Source organism: Propithecus coquereli, unplaced genomic scaffold (assembly GCF_000956105.1).
Source record: "Propithecus coquereli isolate 6110/MARCELLA unplaced genomic scaffold, Pcoq_1.0 Scaffold307, whole genome shotgun sequence".
Taxonomy (NCBI): Eukaryota; Metazoa; Chordata; class Mammalia; order Primates; family Indriidae; genus Propithecus; species Propithecus coquereli.
Genome location: NW_012148697.1, coordinates 2,196,992 through 2,209,166, shown reverse-complemented (window position 1 = coordinate 2,209,166; position 12,175 = coordinate 2,196,992). Strand labels below are relative to the sequence as shown.

The following is a 12,175-nucleotide window of genomic DNA, read 5'->3' as shown; positions in this document are numbered from 1 at the left end:
TAGCTGGGACTACAGACATGTGCCACCATGCCTGGCTAATTTTTTCTGTATATTTTTAGCTGTCCAATTAATTTCTTTCTATTTTTAGTAGAGACAGGTTCTTGCTCTTGCTCAGGCTGGTCTCGAACTCCTGAGCTCAAACGATCCACCCGCCTCGGCCTCCCAGAGTGCTAGGATTACAGGCGTGAGCCACCGCGCCTGGCCCATAATATCCTTTAATACTATGTCCTTCCACATTGCATTGCTCAGTTTGCTTTAGTTATTTGAGTGTATAACATGTGCTAGTCAATGTAGATACAAAGATAAATTAGTGACAGCCTCTGCCTTTGGCTGCCCGGAGCCTGGTTAGGGGAGTAGATAAGACAATGAGTAAATAATTTAGTAAATGATGTGATAATTGAAGAGGTGAGCAAAGAAATATTTTGGAATCAAATAAGTGATATAAATAGCCCACTGAAGCTTGGGATAGGTGTGGGGCAACTTCCTGGAGTAGGTGATTCATAGCTGAATTCTTACGGAGGAAGTAGGTAGGAGTAAGTCATCCAGGTAAGAGGGAAAGTAGCAGTCCAGGAGAGGGAGTAGTTTGATTGAAGGAAGAAGAAAGGAAGAGTCTGGCTGCATTGTGTACTCTAGGGAATTTTAAGGATTTGAGAACAGTTCCAGACAGTATACTGGTAAAATTTTGCCATCACATACTTTTGCAACATACAGCTTTATGTTTCGTGAAGTATCTTATTTGGATATCTTGAGTCATACACAATTATTTTGGTTAATGTTCTTCCTTGACAGGTACTGATTATTCCTATTATCATGCAATATTGGAAGCTGCATTTCAGTTTCTGTCACCTCTACAGCAAAATTTGCTGAAATTTTGTTTGTCTCTTCGTTCCTACTCGGCAACAATTCAAGCCTTCCAGCAGGTGAGTCCAGTGAGGCTAGAGAACAACATTTTGTAGGGTGCATGGCGTGACGATGACAGTTGTCCTGGAATTGAATTACAGAGCTATCGCTTTATTGCCTGAAATTTTCTAGGATTTATTATTTGTTTTAAAATATTAAGCAAAATCATGGGTTAAAAAAATAATTTGTACTTATTTGCATATAAGAAAGAAAAAGAATATCTATAGAGAAAAGAAACGACCAGACTTTACACTTATGCAACATTGCCGGCAGGGTGTAGTCTTGCTAAACTAATGAACCAGAATCTGATCACAGCCTGTAGGTCTAATAGCACTTCACAGGAAACACAGGAGACAGGATATGTTTATCAACACCTTGGGATACAGTCAGGAAAATCCGGAATGCATGAAACTTTGTAGTAAAATCATGTGGATTCTTCAATAAATATAAGGGAAAAGGAAAAAGGGCCAGAGGAACCTTAAAGGAAAAGAGACTTAAAAAATGTGTCAGCTTAATGCAGCATGGAGATCTTGTTTGGATCTTGAGTTCAACAAACTCTCATTTTTTTTTTTTTTTTTAAAAAAAGAGAAACAGAAGAGGCAATCAAAAATGTGTTCACCAACTGGGTATTTGATATAAAAGAAATGTTAATTTTAAAACCATTATTATAAAATAAAACATACATAAAACCATTCACAACAAATATATAGTGTAGTGAATTATTATAAAGTGAGCACCTTTGTAACTTTCACCTAGGTCAAGGAATAGGACTTGGCCAGGCACCCTGGAACCCTCCATGTTGTCTGTCCCCAATCACAATCACGTTTAGCCCTCCAAAAGAAGCCACTCTCTCAATGCAATGTCTGTTGGAATGACTTGCTATGTTTCTTCATTGTTTTATTGCATCTCCACACAGTAGAGTTTAGTTTTGCACAGTCTTTAAAAAATTTTGTAATTTGGGGAGGGGTTTCTTAATTTACAGGTTTTCCTTCCATCCCTTTCTTTTTCTGTTGTATAACCTGGATTTCTTCATGGTCCATGTTTTGTTGATCGCATACTCATGAGGCAGTTGAGTTTATTCCTCTGTCTTCTCTTTCCTATAAATCGGTGGCTCGATCAGAATTGGATTTCCTCCCTTTGGCAAGTCTATAGGTGGTGTTCTAGTCTTCTATTAGTAGGCAGCTAATGTCTGGTTTCTTTTCTTTTTTTGATTTGATAGCCATTAGTGCTCTAGACTTAGTGTATTAATTCTTTGGGGATTGTAAACTGGTGACTCATTCTGTCATTTTTTTTCATTCGTTTCTGGAACATGCATATAAATCTGGTACTCTTTGGTGATACGTTCACATAGGAAAGGCAGCACATGTGGTAGATATGTTGCCTTTACTTACCACATTTCTGAATGAGTTTGATTCACTAACATGCTTTTACTTTGACCATCAACTTTTTTTTATTGCGGTAAAATATACAACACAAAATTTAATATTTTAGCCATCTTTAAGTACATAGTTCAGTGGTATCAAGTGCATTCATATTGTTGTGTAACTATCACCACCATTCATCTTCAGAACTTTTTTCATCTGGCAAAACTGAAACTCTATACCCATAAACTAATAAATCCCCATTTTCCCTCGTCTTCTCCCTAGCCCATGGCAGCCACCATTCTATTTTCTAACTCTATGAATTTAGGAACCATTTTAGGTGCCCATGTAAGTGGAATCTTACAATGTTTTTCCTTTTGTGTTTGGCTTATTTCACATGGTATAATAATTTTTAAGGTTCACCCACATGTAGCATGTATCAAAATTCTGTTCCTTTTTATGGCTGAATAATATTCCATTGCATGTATATACCACATTTTGTTTATCATTCTTGATGGACATTTGGATTGTTTCTACCTTTTGACTGTTATGAATAATGCTTCTATAGAACATTGGTGTATGAGTATCTGCTTTCAGTTCTTTTGAATATGCGCATAGGACTGTAATTCCTGGATCATATGGCAACTCTATGTTTAACATTTTGAGTAGCTGTCAAACTATTTTCTACAGTGGCTGCCCTGTTTTACATTCTCACTAGTAATGTGTGAGGGGTCTAATTTCTTCACATCCTCCTCAACATTTGTTATTTTCTGATTTTTAAATAGAGGCCATCCTGATAGGTATGAAGGGATATCTCTTTGTGGTTTTGATTTGCATTTTCCTAATGAATGACTAATGATGTTGAATGTTTTATCATGTGCTTAGTGGCCATCTGTATGTCTTCTTTGGATAAGTGTCTATTCAAGTGTTTTGCCCATTTCTAAATTGTGTTGTTTGGTTTTTGTTGTTGAGTTATAGTTCTCTGTATATTCTGGATATTAATCCCTTACAGATACATGATTTGCAAATATTTTCTCCCATTCCATGGGTTGCCTTTTTACTCTGTTGATAGTATCCATTGATGCACAAAGGTTGTAAATTTTGAAATCTAGTTTATTTTTTCTTTAATTGCCGTACTTTTGGTGTCATAGCCAAAAATCATTGCCAAATTCAGCGTTGTGAAGTTTTCCTCTGTATTCTAAGAGTTTTATAATTTTTTGTTTTTTTTTTGAGACAGAGTCTCACTCTGTTGCCCGGGCTAGAGTGCCGTGGCGTCATCCTAGCTCACAGCAACCTTACACTCCTGAGCTCAAGCGATCCTTCTGCCTCAGCCTCCCGAGTAGCTGGGACTACAGGCATGCGCCACCATGCCCGGCTAATTTTTTCTATATATTTTTAGTTGTCCGATTAATTTCTTTGTATTTTTAGTAGAGACGGGGTCTCGCTCTTGCTCAGGCTGGTTTCGAACTCCTGAGCTCAAACGATCTGCCCGCCTCGGCCTCCCAGAGAGCTAGGATGACAGGCGTGAGCCACCGCGCCCGGCCTCAGTTGCCTTTTTGATGCTGCTTCCCAGTAGATCCCTCATGAAGGGCTTGTGGGAACAACATTTCCTCAGTTTTTGCATGTTTATATGATACTTTTTGTGTGCCCTTTGTACTTGAAAGTCTGGATATAAAGCCTTGCTTCATTTTTTCTTTCCTTGATTATCTTAATCATATTCTATTTTATTTCCGCATTAAGTCCTCCTGGAGAAAGTGGGACAATAATGTCATTTTCTTTCCTTTAAAAGTCTCTTGCTCTTTTTGTTTAGAGGCCCAAAGGACTTTTTTCGTTAAAGTCATTATTTATTCGAATATAGCTTAGTGCTAATTGTTCTGAGTCAATATTCCCTGTATATCTTTTGATATCTTCTGAAGTAGAATTTTAACATTCTGCTTGGGGAATAAAAGTAGCGCCTACCTCATGGGACCGTATGGGAGGACCTAAGTGAAATAATGCAAGGAAAGCACTGGCATGGGAAGCTTTTTTTTTTTTTTTAAATTGTTCAATTTATTTTTACTCGTCACAATAAATATTGGGAGACCATTGATATAGTCTATGCGTTTCAGTACCACCAAGTTAACAGTAACTCTAGAATAACACAAAAACCCACTAGTACAGTTTAGAATCCAAGAAGTAAGAAATATATCAGCTTTCACAGAAAGACTAATTGGTGTCAGCTAAAAAGTGACTAAAGAAAGGCCCTCTCCCTACCCTACTCGCCTTGAGCTTTTTTTTTTTTTTTAAAGCTCATTAAGCTTTAAAGGATCAGTTTTCAGTGTCAGCTAAATCAGTCTGGTTTGTCCAAGGTTCCCAGGATGATAGGACTAAAACATCTAATGGGAAAACTAGTTGTGCAACCGCAAATAGACAGCTGATCAAGATATCCTCTTCATTCAGCATAAAAGAAGGTTTCTTCCAGTGAGAAAGCTCCCAAGATTCCTAAGACCATTTAAAACAGCTCTGTGATTCAGAGTGTCACCCAGTGGTGATGCCAAGAGATGCAGGGTCCATCCCCGGTATAAAATGGGACGGAGATAACCCTAACCTTGGAATTGTTTTTCCAAATACGGCAATTAGGAGTTCTCTCTGGTGATAGGGGATGCTGTGAGGGGAAGGCCGGCACATGGAGAACCGTGTGGGAAAAGTCCAAACACTTGTACATCTGAGGTGTCTGTACTTGCACTAATTCTTAAGCCTCCTCAACCCCAGGTTTCTCCGTACAGACCTTTCCTTGGCTTCGAAATTTGGTCCGGGGGTGTAACCCCACCTAGAAAAAGGGGGTGAAAGCATTTTCTGGATTGTCTTTGAACCTTTTCAAATTGAAATACACAAAAGTGCCATCATCTGCTAACAGGGAAGTCTGAGCTTTGGACAACAGATGAGAAAGCATCAACCCAGGGAGGAAAAGGAGGCCTGGGTCCGGCCTAGGGCAAGGAGGAGAGCCCACTGACTGTAATGCAGCTCGGAGGAGAAACGAGGAAGATGGGTAGAGAGCACTTACGGAACTCCACGGGGAGGGGACGGGTGACACGGTGATGAAGATGGGAGCAGAAATAACAGATAAAGATAACGGTAAACCGTGAGGAGAGAGAGGAAATCAGGGAAGGCGTAGTCAGGGAGGGAGGCACAAAAGCAGGGAAACGGAGTGGAAATGCCTACAAGAAGAACACGTAGGAGACAAAGGTGCAAGCCACCTTGCAGAATTCAGTCACCAGGAAAGTACAGCTCAACCCTTCCCCGCCTCACGGTACCGTCAGCTTATGGAAGCTCTTACTCACCTGGTGCAGAGTGGGTGTTCAGCAGATGTTAGTTTTTGCTTTTATTAATGTTGTTTTATTATATTTTAATCACTTATTTAGAATACACATGTCTCTATCTTGTCTTCAGTTAGAATTTTAAGAAACTTATGTATTGTGTCTTACATGGCAGATAGCAGCTGATGAACCTCCACCAGAAGGATGTAAATCATTTTTTTCAGTGCATGGAAAGAAGACTTGTGATTTTGATACTCTTGAGACTCTTCTACTAACAGCGTCTGAAAGGTAGACTGTGTATTTGTTTAAATGTCATACATTTCCTTGTGTTTCTTCTGTATTAAGTCCGCCTTCTGATTTTTATCTGTTTTGTAGTCTATAGCTATAATGGTTTGGAGTGTGGATTCTGGATCCAGACTGACTAGATTTGAATTTGAGCTCCGTCACTTAAAATGTTTTTCTGAAATGGGGCAAATTACTTTCTTTCCTCATCTCATTTCAAAATGGAGATTATATGAGTATTTAACATTACTGTTATTATTTAATAATAACTGTATCTGAGAGATTACATAGGCTTTGTCATTAGCTTAGTAAGGAATAGTGTGTATATTAAAGCCAGTGTGCCTGAAGTAAGTGATACTAATGATAATGATCTCTCAGGATATTATTAATAGTAGTTTCAGACAAAGAATATTTAAAAGATAATTTTAAGCTTGACTTGAATATTAAGTTGGTAATTCATGTGCTAGATTTTTGCCTAACGGTAGGTTTCCTGTGTTGGACAACTATACTAAGGACCTATGCTGTTGTCTGGCTAGGCAGCAAGCCCCCTGCACTCCTCTAATGCTGTAGTAAATATGATGACCGTGATCTCTGTGTGGTCTTGGCCTGCTCTGTCAATAGTGCTAATGGCAGGTTAGGCGGTGTAGGTCTTCTTTGTTGAGATTTTCTGCCTAGCACTTGTCCCTCACGCACCAAATAGCATTAGTGCTTCTTACTCAGTCAGGGTGACAACCAGAAAACGCAGTGTGTTGCCTGGATGTGGTGACATGTGCCTTTAGTCTCAGTTACTCAGGAGGTTGAGGCAAGAGGATTGCTTGAGCCCAGGAGTTCGATACCAGCCTGGGTAACATAGGGAGACCTTGTCACAAAAAACAAAAAACCTCAAACCGAAACAAAAGATGAAAAAACAACAAAAAAAGCATCGCATATTGCAGTTATCTCAGGATCAAGGTATGGACATTTGAAAATGATAGTGAAGTGGTGCTCTCTTGGGGGAAACAAAATTGATGGCTTTGTAATTCTTTAAAAAACTTGGTTTAATTTGTTGATGACAACAATGCAGACTTTTATAAAGAAAAGAATGACTTCTGAGAGGCAGCAACTACTTTTAATGGTTTGGCATATATACTTTTAGACTTTTTTCTGTGGTTTTAAATTTATACACGTAGGTAGGTTTATTTTTATAAGAGACATCTTTCCATTTAGTATGTGTAGGTGTACCTCATTATTTTTAACACATGCATAATAACTATGTAAGGTTGTCTTGTACTTCTTACTTGATTATTTTAAAGTCGTTTCCTTTTTTTTGCTATTACAGTAAGGCTGTAGTGAACATCTTTATTCATATGCCTTAATCTGCTGTTGAATTACGTAGTTTATTATAATAGGGATTGGTAGGTTGTAGAGTGTATGTATTAAGATCTATTAATATCTTGATGCCATCCTTAGAGAAGTTTTTACTTTTTTTGAGAAGTCTTAAAATTTATAAGGAAAACTGAAGTAAGTCCATTAGTAGAAAGATCATGATAGTAAAAAGGGTAGAGGAAGGAGACTTACTGTGATTGGCAAGTAACATGCTAATGTCATCCTCTGCTTCTTGCATTATTTGTTATGTATGTTTTCAGATAAAAGGATAATCATGTTCTATTTATAAGGTAGAAAAAAATAAAGAAGTTTTAAGCTGGGTGTGGTAGCACGTGTCTGTAGTTCTAACGACTCAGGAGGCTGAGGCAAGAGGGTCACTTGAGCCTAGAAGTTTGAATCTAGCCTGGGCAACATAGTGAGGCCCCTTCTCACACACACACACACACACACACACACACACACACAAAATACACACGCACACGCGCGCGCACACACGCTCTCTAGTTTTAGTACTCTGAGATTTGAATATGTGTTCTTTTTCTCACTTTGTTTTTCCCTTTTTAGGACTCAGCAATTATTAATCAAAATCTGTATATTATAGTTAGTATTTTTTGTAATGCGCCTTTATTATTTTTAATAATAAGAAACAAATAAGACTTATACATCACGGTATTCTTACTAAGTGAAAACTATTTAAGACTGTCCTACTCTTTATATTAAGATGTTTATAATATTTATTTAAATTATCATAGCCATACTTTACATTTCCTACTGTTTTTAGTATTTAAACATTTTTTAAGTTTAAAGTTTTAAGCTTTTAATATTTATTTTCAGACCCAAACCTTTATTGTTTAAAGGAGATCACAGATATCCTTCATCTAATCCTGAAAGCCCGGTGGTGATTTTCTACTCTGAGATTGGCTATGAGGAATTTTATAATTTCCACCGCCAACTTATGTCAAAAAGCAATGCAGGGAAAATCACTTATGTATTCAGACATTATGTATCTGTAAGTATTGACTTATTTTACAATTGTTTTGAATATTAAATTGCCTAGGATGACCTTAGATCATAAGGTAGCAATTTCCCTATTTGTAAAATAATTTAGTTATTTTAGCTACTTTTTTGAGAATTCCAATACTTTCATCAAATCTATTATTTGCACATAGGAGGTGCTTTGCTTGCCTTTCTGAATAAGCGAAAAACAATTTTGCTAAGAAATGGCTTAATGAAGTTGACATTTTATTTCAAAATGATTCATGTAAATAATATTTTCTAAATTTAATATGGTTTCCTGGCATGGTGGTACACGCCTGTAGTCGCAGCTACTCGGGAGGCTGAGGCCGGAGGATTGCTTAAGCTCAGGAGTTCTGAGCTGGAGCGCACTATGCCAGTCAGGTGTCCACACTGAGTTTGGTATCAGTGTGGTGACCTCCTGGGAGTGGGGGACCTAACAGGGTTTCCTGAGGAGGAGTGAACCAGCTCAGGCTGGAACTGGGGCCGGTCAGAACTCCCTGCTGATGGGTAATGTAATTGGACCTGTAAAATAGCCACTGCACTCCAGCCTGGCAACATAGCGAGACCCCATCTGTAAATGAGTGAATGAATGAATGAATGAATGAATGTCATCATACTATGGAACTGTAACCATTTTTCACTTTTTGGCACCTTTTTATTTGGTGGAAGGGGGAGGATTTCTTAAGAGGTGAAATCAGGCAGAATTGATTTAAATTTAAATTTTTAAGACTTTGTGTAACATTTAGCATTTAAAATATTATTATGTAAATATTGTTAGCCTTTAAAGTTTTTATGTCATAATAAGCTCAGTAAATATTGGGTGCTAAACCCCTGCAAATAAAATAAAAATTTTAAATGAAAATTTGTACAAGCAGAAACAGGTTGATCAAAGTCCAATTTTTGACAGTTTGTCTTCTGCCCTCCCCCGATCCCCTCACACTTATTGGTGGTATTTAAGAATAAAATGTCTAAAGGGCCATCATCACTCAGAATGGTGGTGAGCCTGTGACATTTGGTTAGCCCAAGCCCTGCCTGAAGGCATTTAAACTGAATAAAAAACATACACATATATCCTTGGTCCCAACAAAGCATTTCTGGGATTGAGACCTCACTAGTTTTCAACCCTGTTCAAAAGGTTCTGGAATTTCTTTTTCTTTTTCTCCATTTTCACATGGTTTGGAACCTTTGCTATTTCAGCTGTCCATTCATCTGGTTTTGCTTCTGCCTTGGAATTCCCATTCCTACAGTCGTGGCAGGATACAAAATGTAAAAGAGGCTAGGATTTTATAGGGAGAGAAACATAAACTACATTGATTTTTTAAAAATAGAATCAATATTTTACTGATAGGTAAGTGCTTTTATTACTGTTGGTATTTTGGTAGATTTTGGACTAAAAAAATTTGTGCGGTGAGCTCTCTTGACCACATAGTTAATTTCTTTAGCAAACAAATTTAAAGATACTTTTGAGTGCATAATGGCTGGTAGATGCAACATTACGTGGTTGTGTCATATATACTAGGACATGTGAAGAGCTAGGTGGTAATGATGGAATATTTGCTCTGCTTGCAGAACCCCAGGAAGGAGCCCGTTTACCTCTCTGGCTATGGTGTGGAATTGGCCATTAAGAGCACTGAGTACAAGGCCAAGGATGATACTCAGGTGAAAGGTGAATTTGTAAAAATAAGACCAGTGGGTTTTCTTTTTTCTTTAAATATAAGTTAAAGGGGAATTTGTTTCCATAATGAAAAAGAATAGATTTAGGAGTATTCTGAACCTGTGTTTGAATCTTGGTTTTTGCTACATCTCAGTGAGTTTCCTTAAGCAGATTCTCTAGGTCCCAATTTTTCCCTGTAGAAAATGCAGGTGGTGATAATGTCTCTTCAAGTATTTGAGAGGAGTAAATAAGATGCATAAGTAAAGAATTTGGCATTGTTTTTTGCACAAAAATGTTCAGTAAGTCGTAGCTTTTGTTATGTGGTTTATAAATAATCATTAATTTGTCTCTCCAGTGTGAAATCTTAAACTATCCTATGTCTAATGAACAATTTTGTGTTCTTTATTATTTTCTCCACTTGTAACAGTTTACCATGGATGCTTCCTGTTTACTATGGATGCTTCCTGTTCAAGCAGGGGTGGGGAACCTGTGGCCTTGGGGCCACATGTGGCTGCCTAGATCCTTGATTATAGCTTTTTGACTGAATCCAAATTTTACAGAAGAAATCCTTTTAATAAAGGAATTTGTTCTGTTAAGTTTGGCTTCGATTGAGGATCCGCACTTGGGGATCCGGAAGGTTCCCTCCCCATGTGGCCTTGAGGCCACAGGTGCCCCACCACTGTGAGGGGTTTTTTTTTTTTCAACTTCTGAGATTATGCAGTGAGACCTGTGAGGGTTATGAATTTATTATTTCAATCACAAGTTTTGTGTGTTGTCCTTTTATTTCTTCCTTTTAAGCCCATTTTAAAGACCAAAAATGATCAGTTTGGGTAGTAAAGCAAATGGAAAATAACCTAGTCATCATTCTGTTTTCCTCAGTAATTATTATATTTAGGATTAAGTTGCCTAATTGCAAATTCTTCAGAAATTTAACATTAAAAAAATCCTTTGTTCATAATATTTAAAGCTATTAGTCTTGAAACTTTTAACATATAAAATTTCACATCGTTTAGGGGAAAAATACGTTTTTTATCCAGGAACACAGGAAATAGTAAAACACATTTATTCCATTTGTTCGTTTAAAGAACCATTGTAAAAGGTTAATTGGGATATTTAACATTTTAAATGGTGTAATTTAAGGTGTCTCTGACTTTTATTTTACATTATTCAAATTTTATGTAGTTTATGAATTTAATAACATTTTTGTTTCTAATCTGAGTATTACAGATGTAATTTCTATGCTTTATAGGAACTGAGGTAAACACCACAGTGATTGGTGAAAATGATCCTATTGATGAAGTTCAAGGATTCCTCTTTGGAAAATTAAGGTATATATATTCTGTGTATTTGGGGAAATGCCCTTATTTTCTTTAAACCTCCAGGCTTTCTCGAATTCTAAGCATTATCTTTCTCATTACTATCTGAGTTAAAGATCTCCTAACAGTGCTTTATGTATGTATAATCTAAAATGGAGAAACAACCACTTAGTTTAGAGTGTAGTTTGTGATTTCCAGTTATTCTAAAGTGCATTATTCTTAAATGATACTCTGGCTGCCTGCCTGTGGTTTAAATTGATTTCCTTTTCTGAGCCTCTCACTTGATGGCATTAAGTTACATAATATTTTTTGATTAATATAATAGGAGAAATTAAATTGTTTCAATTCATTTTTTCCCCAAAAAAATGTATTTTAAGTTACAGCAGTCATAGTTATTTGCTTATGGTAATCACATTCTGAAGAAAACGCAAAATACAGTGGATTTTATAGGTGCTCAATTGAAATATGTTTTAGTAGGATGTGCTTTCTAAGAAAGGGGATATAAAATGTTTTTAATTGTAGAATTTAAAAAATTCCATAATACCGTCACCATTTTATGAGAGCATCATAGTATTTTATAGCTGAAAATCTTCTTAGCTGTTATTTTTAATTTTGTAGTTATTTCTCTTGTGGATTAATAATTGTTCAGAACCCTAAATTTTTCATTTTCTGGAAATTTATAATTAGGACGTCTCCAATGTGCTTTTTTTGGATAGAAAATGATCATACAGAAATAATACATGCTATGCTCAGTTTCATATACTTCGGCTCTGACATTTGGCCAAATGAAATGACTTAACCAGAGTAATAGTTTAGCAGAGATGTCTTAGTTCAAGTTGAATTACTGTTGACATGCTGAGTTCATCCTATGCATATGTACCTTTCTTCTTGTTTAATATCAGTTTTGGTCTCATTAGTAAATAGATTTCATTTTTATTTGATTCAGGCTTCTGGAATCCTTTTTCATGTTCATTTTTTTTTTTT

At 36.7% G+C, this 12,175-nt stretch overlaps 1 protein-coding gene across 1 annotated transcript in view; it reads left to right on the top strand.

Moving 5' to 3' along the window:
- UGGT1 (UDP-glucose glycoprotein glucosyltransferase 1) overlaps nucleotides 1-12,175 on the top strand; it is a 124,164-nt gene that overhangs the window by 29,678 nt on the left and 82,311 nt on the right. The window contains exons 4-8 of the mRNA XM_012649914.1: nucleotides 790-920; nucleotides 5,733-5,845; nucleotides 8,039-8,213; nucleotides 9,791-9,887; nucleotides 11,125-11,203. Of these exons, the coding sequence (XP_012505368.1) occupies nucleotides 790-920; nucleotides 5,733-5,845; nucleotides 8,039-8,213; nucleotides 9,791-9,887; nucleotides 11,125-11,203 (595 nt within the window). The remainder of the gene's footprint in view (nucleotides 1-789; nucleotides 921-5,732; nucleotides 5,846-8,038; nucleotides 8,214-9,790; nucleotides 9,888-11,124; nucleotides 11,204-12,175) is intronic.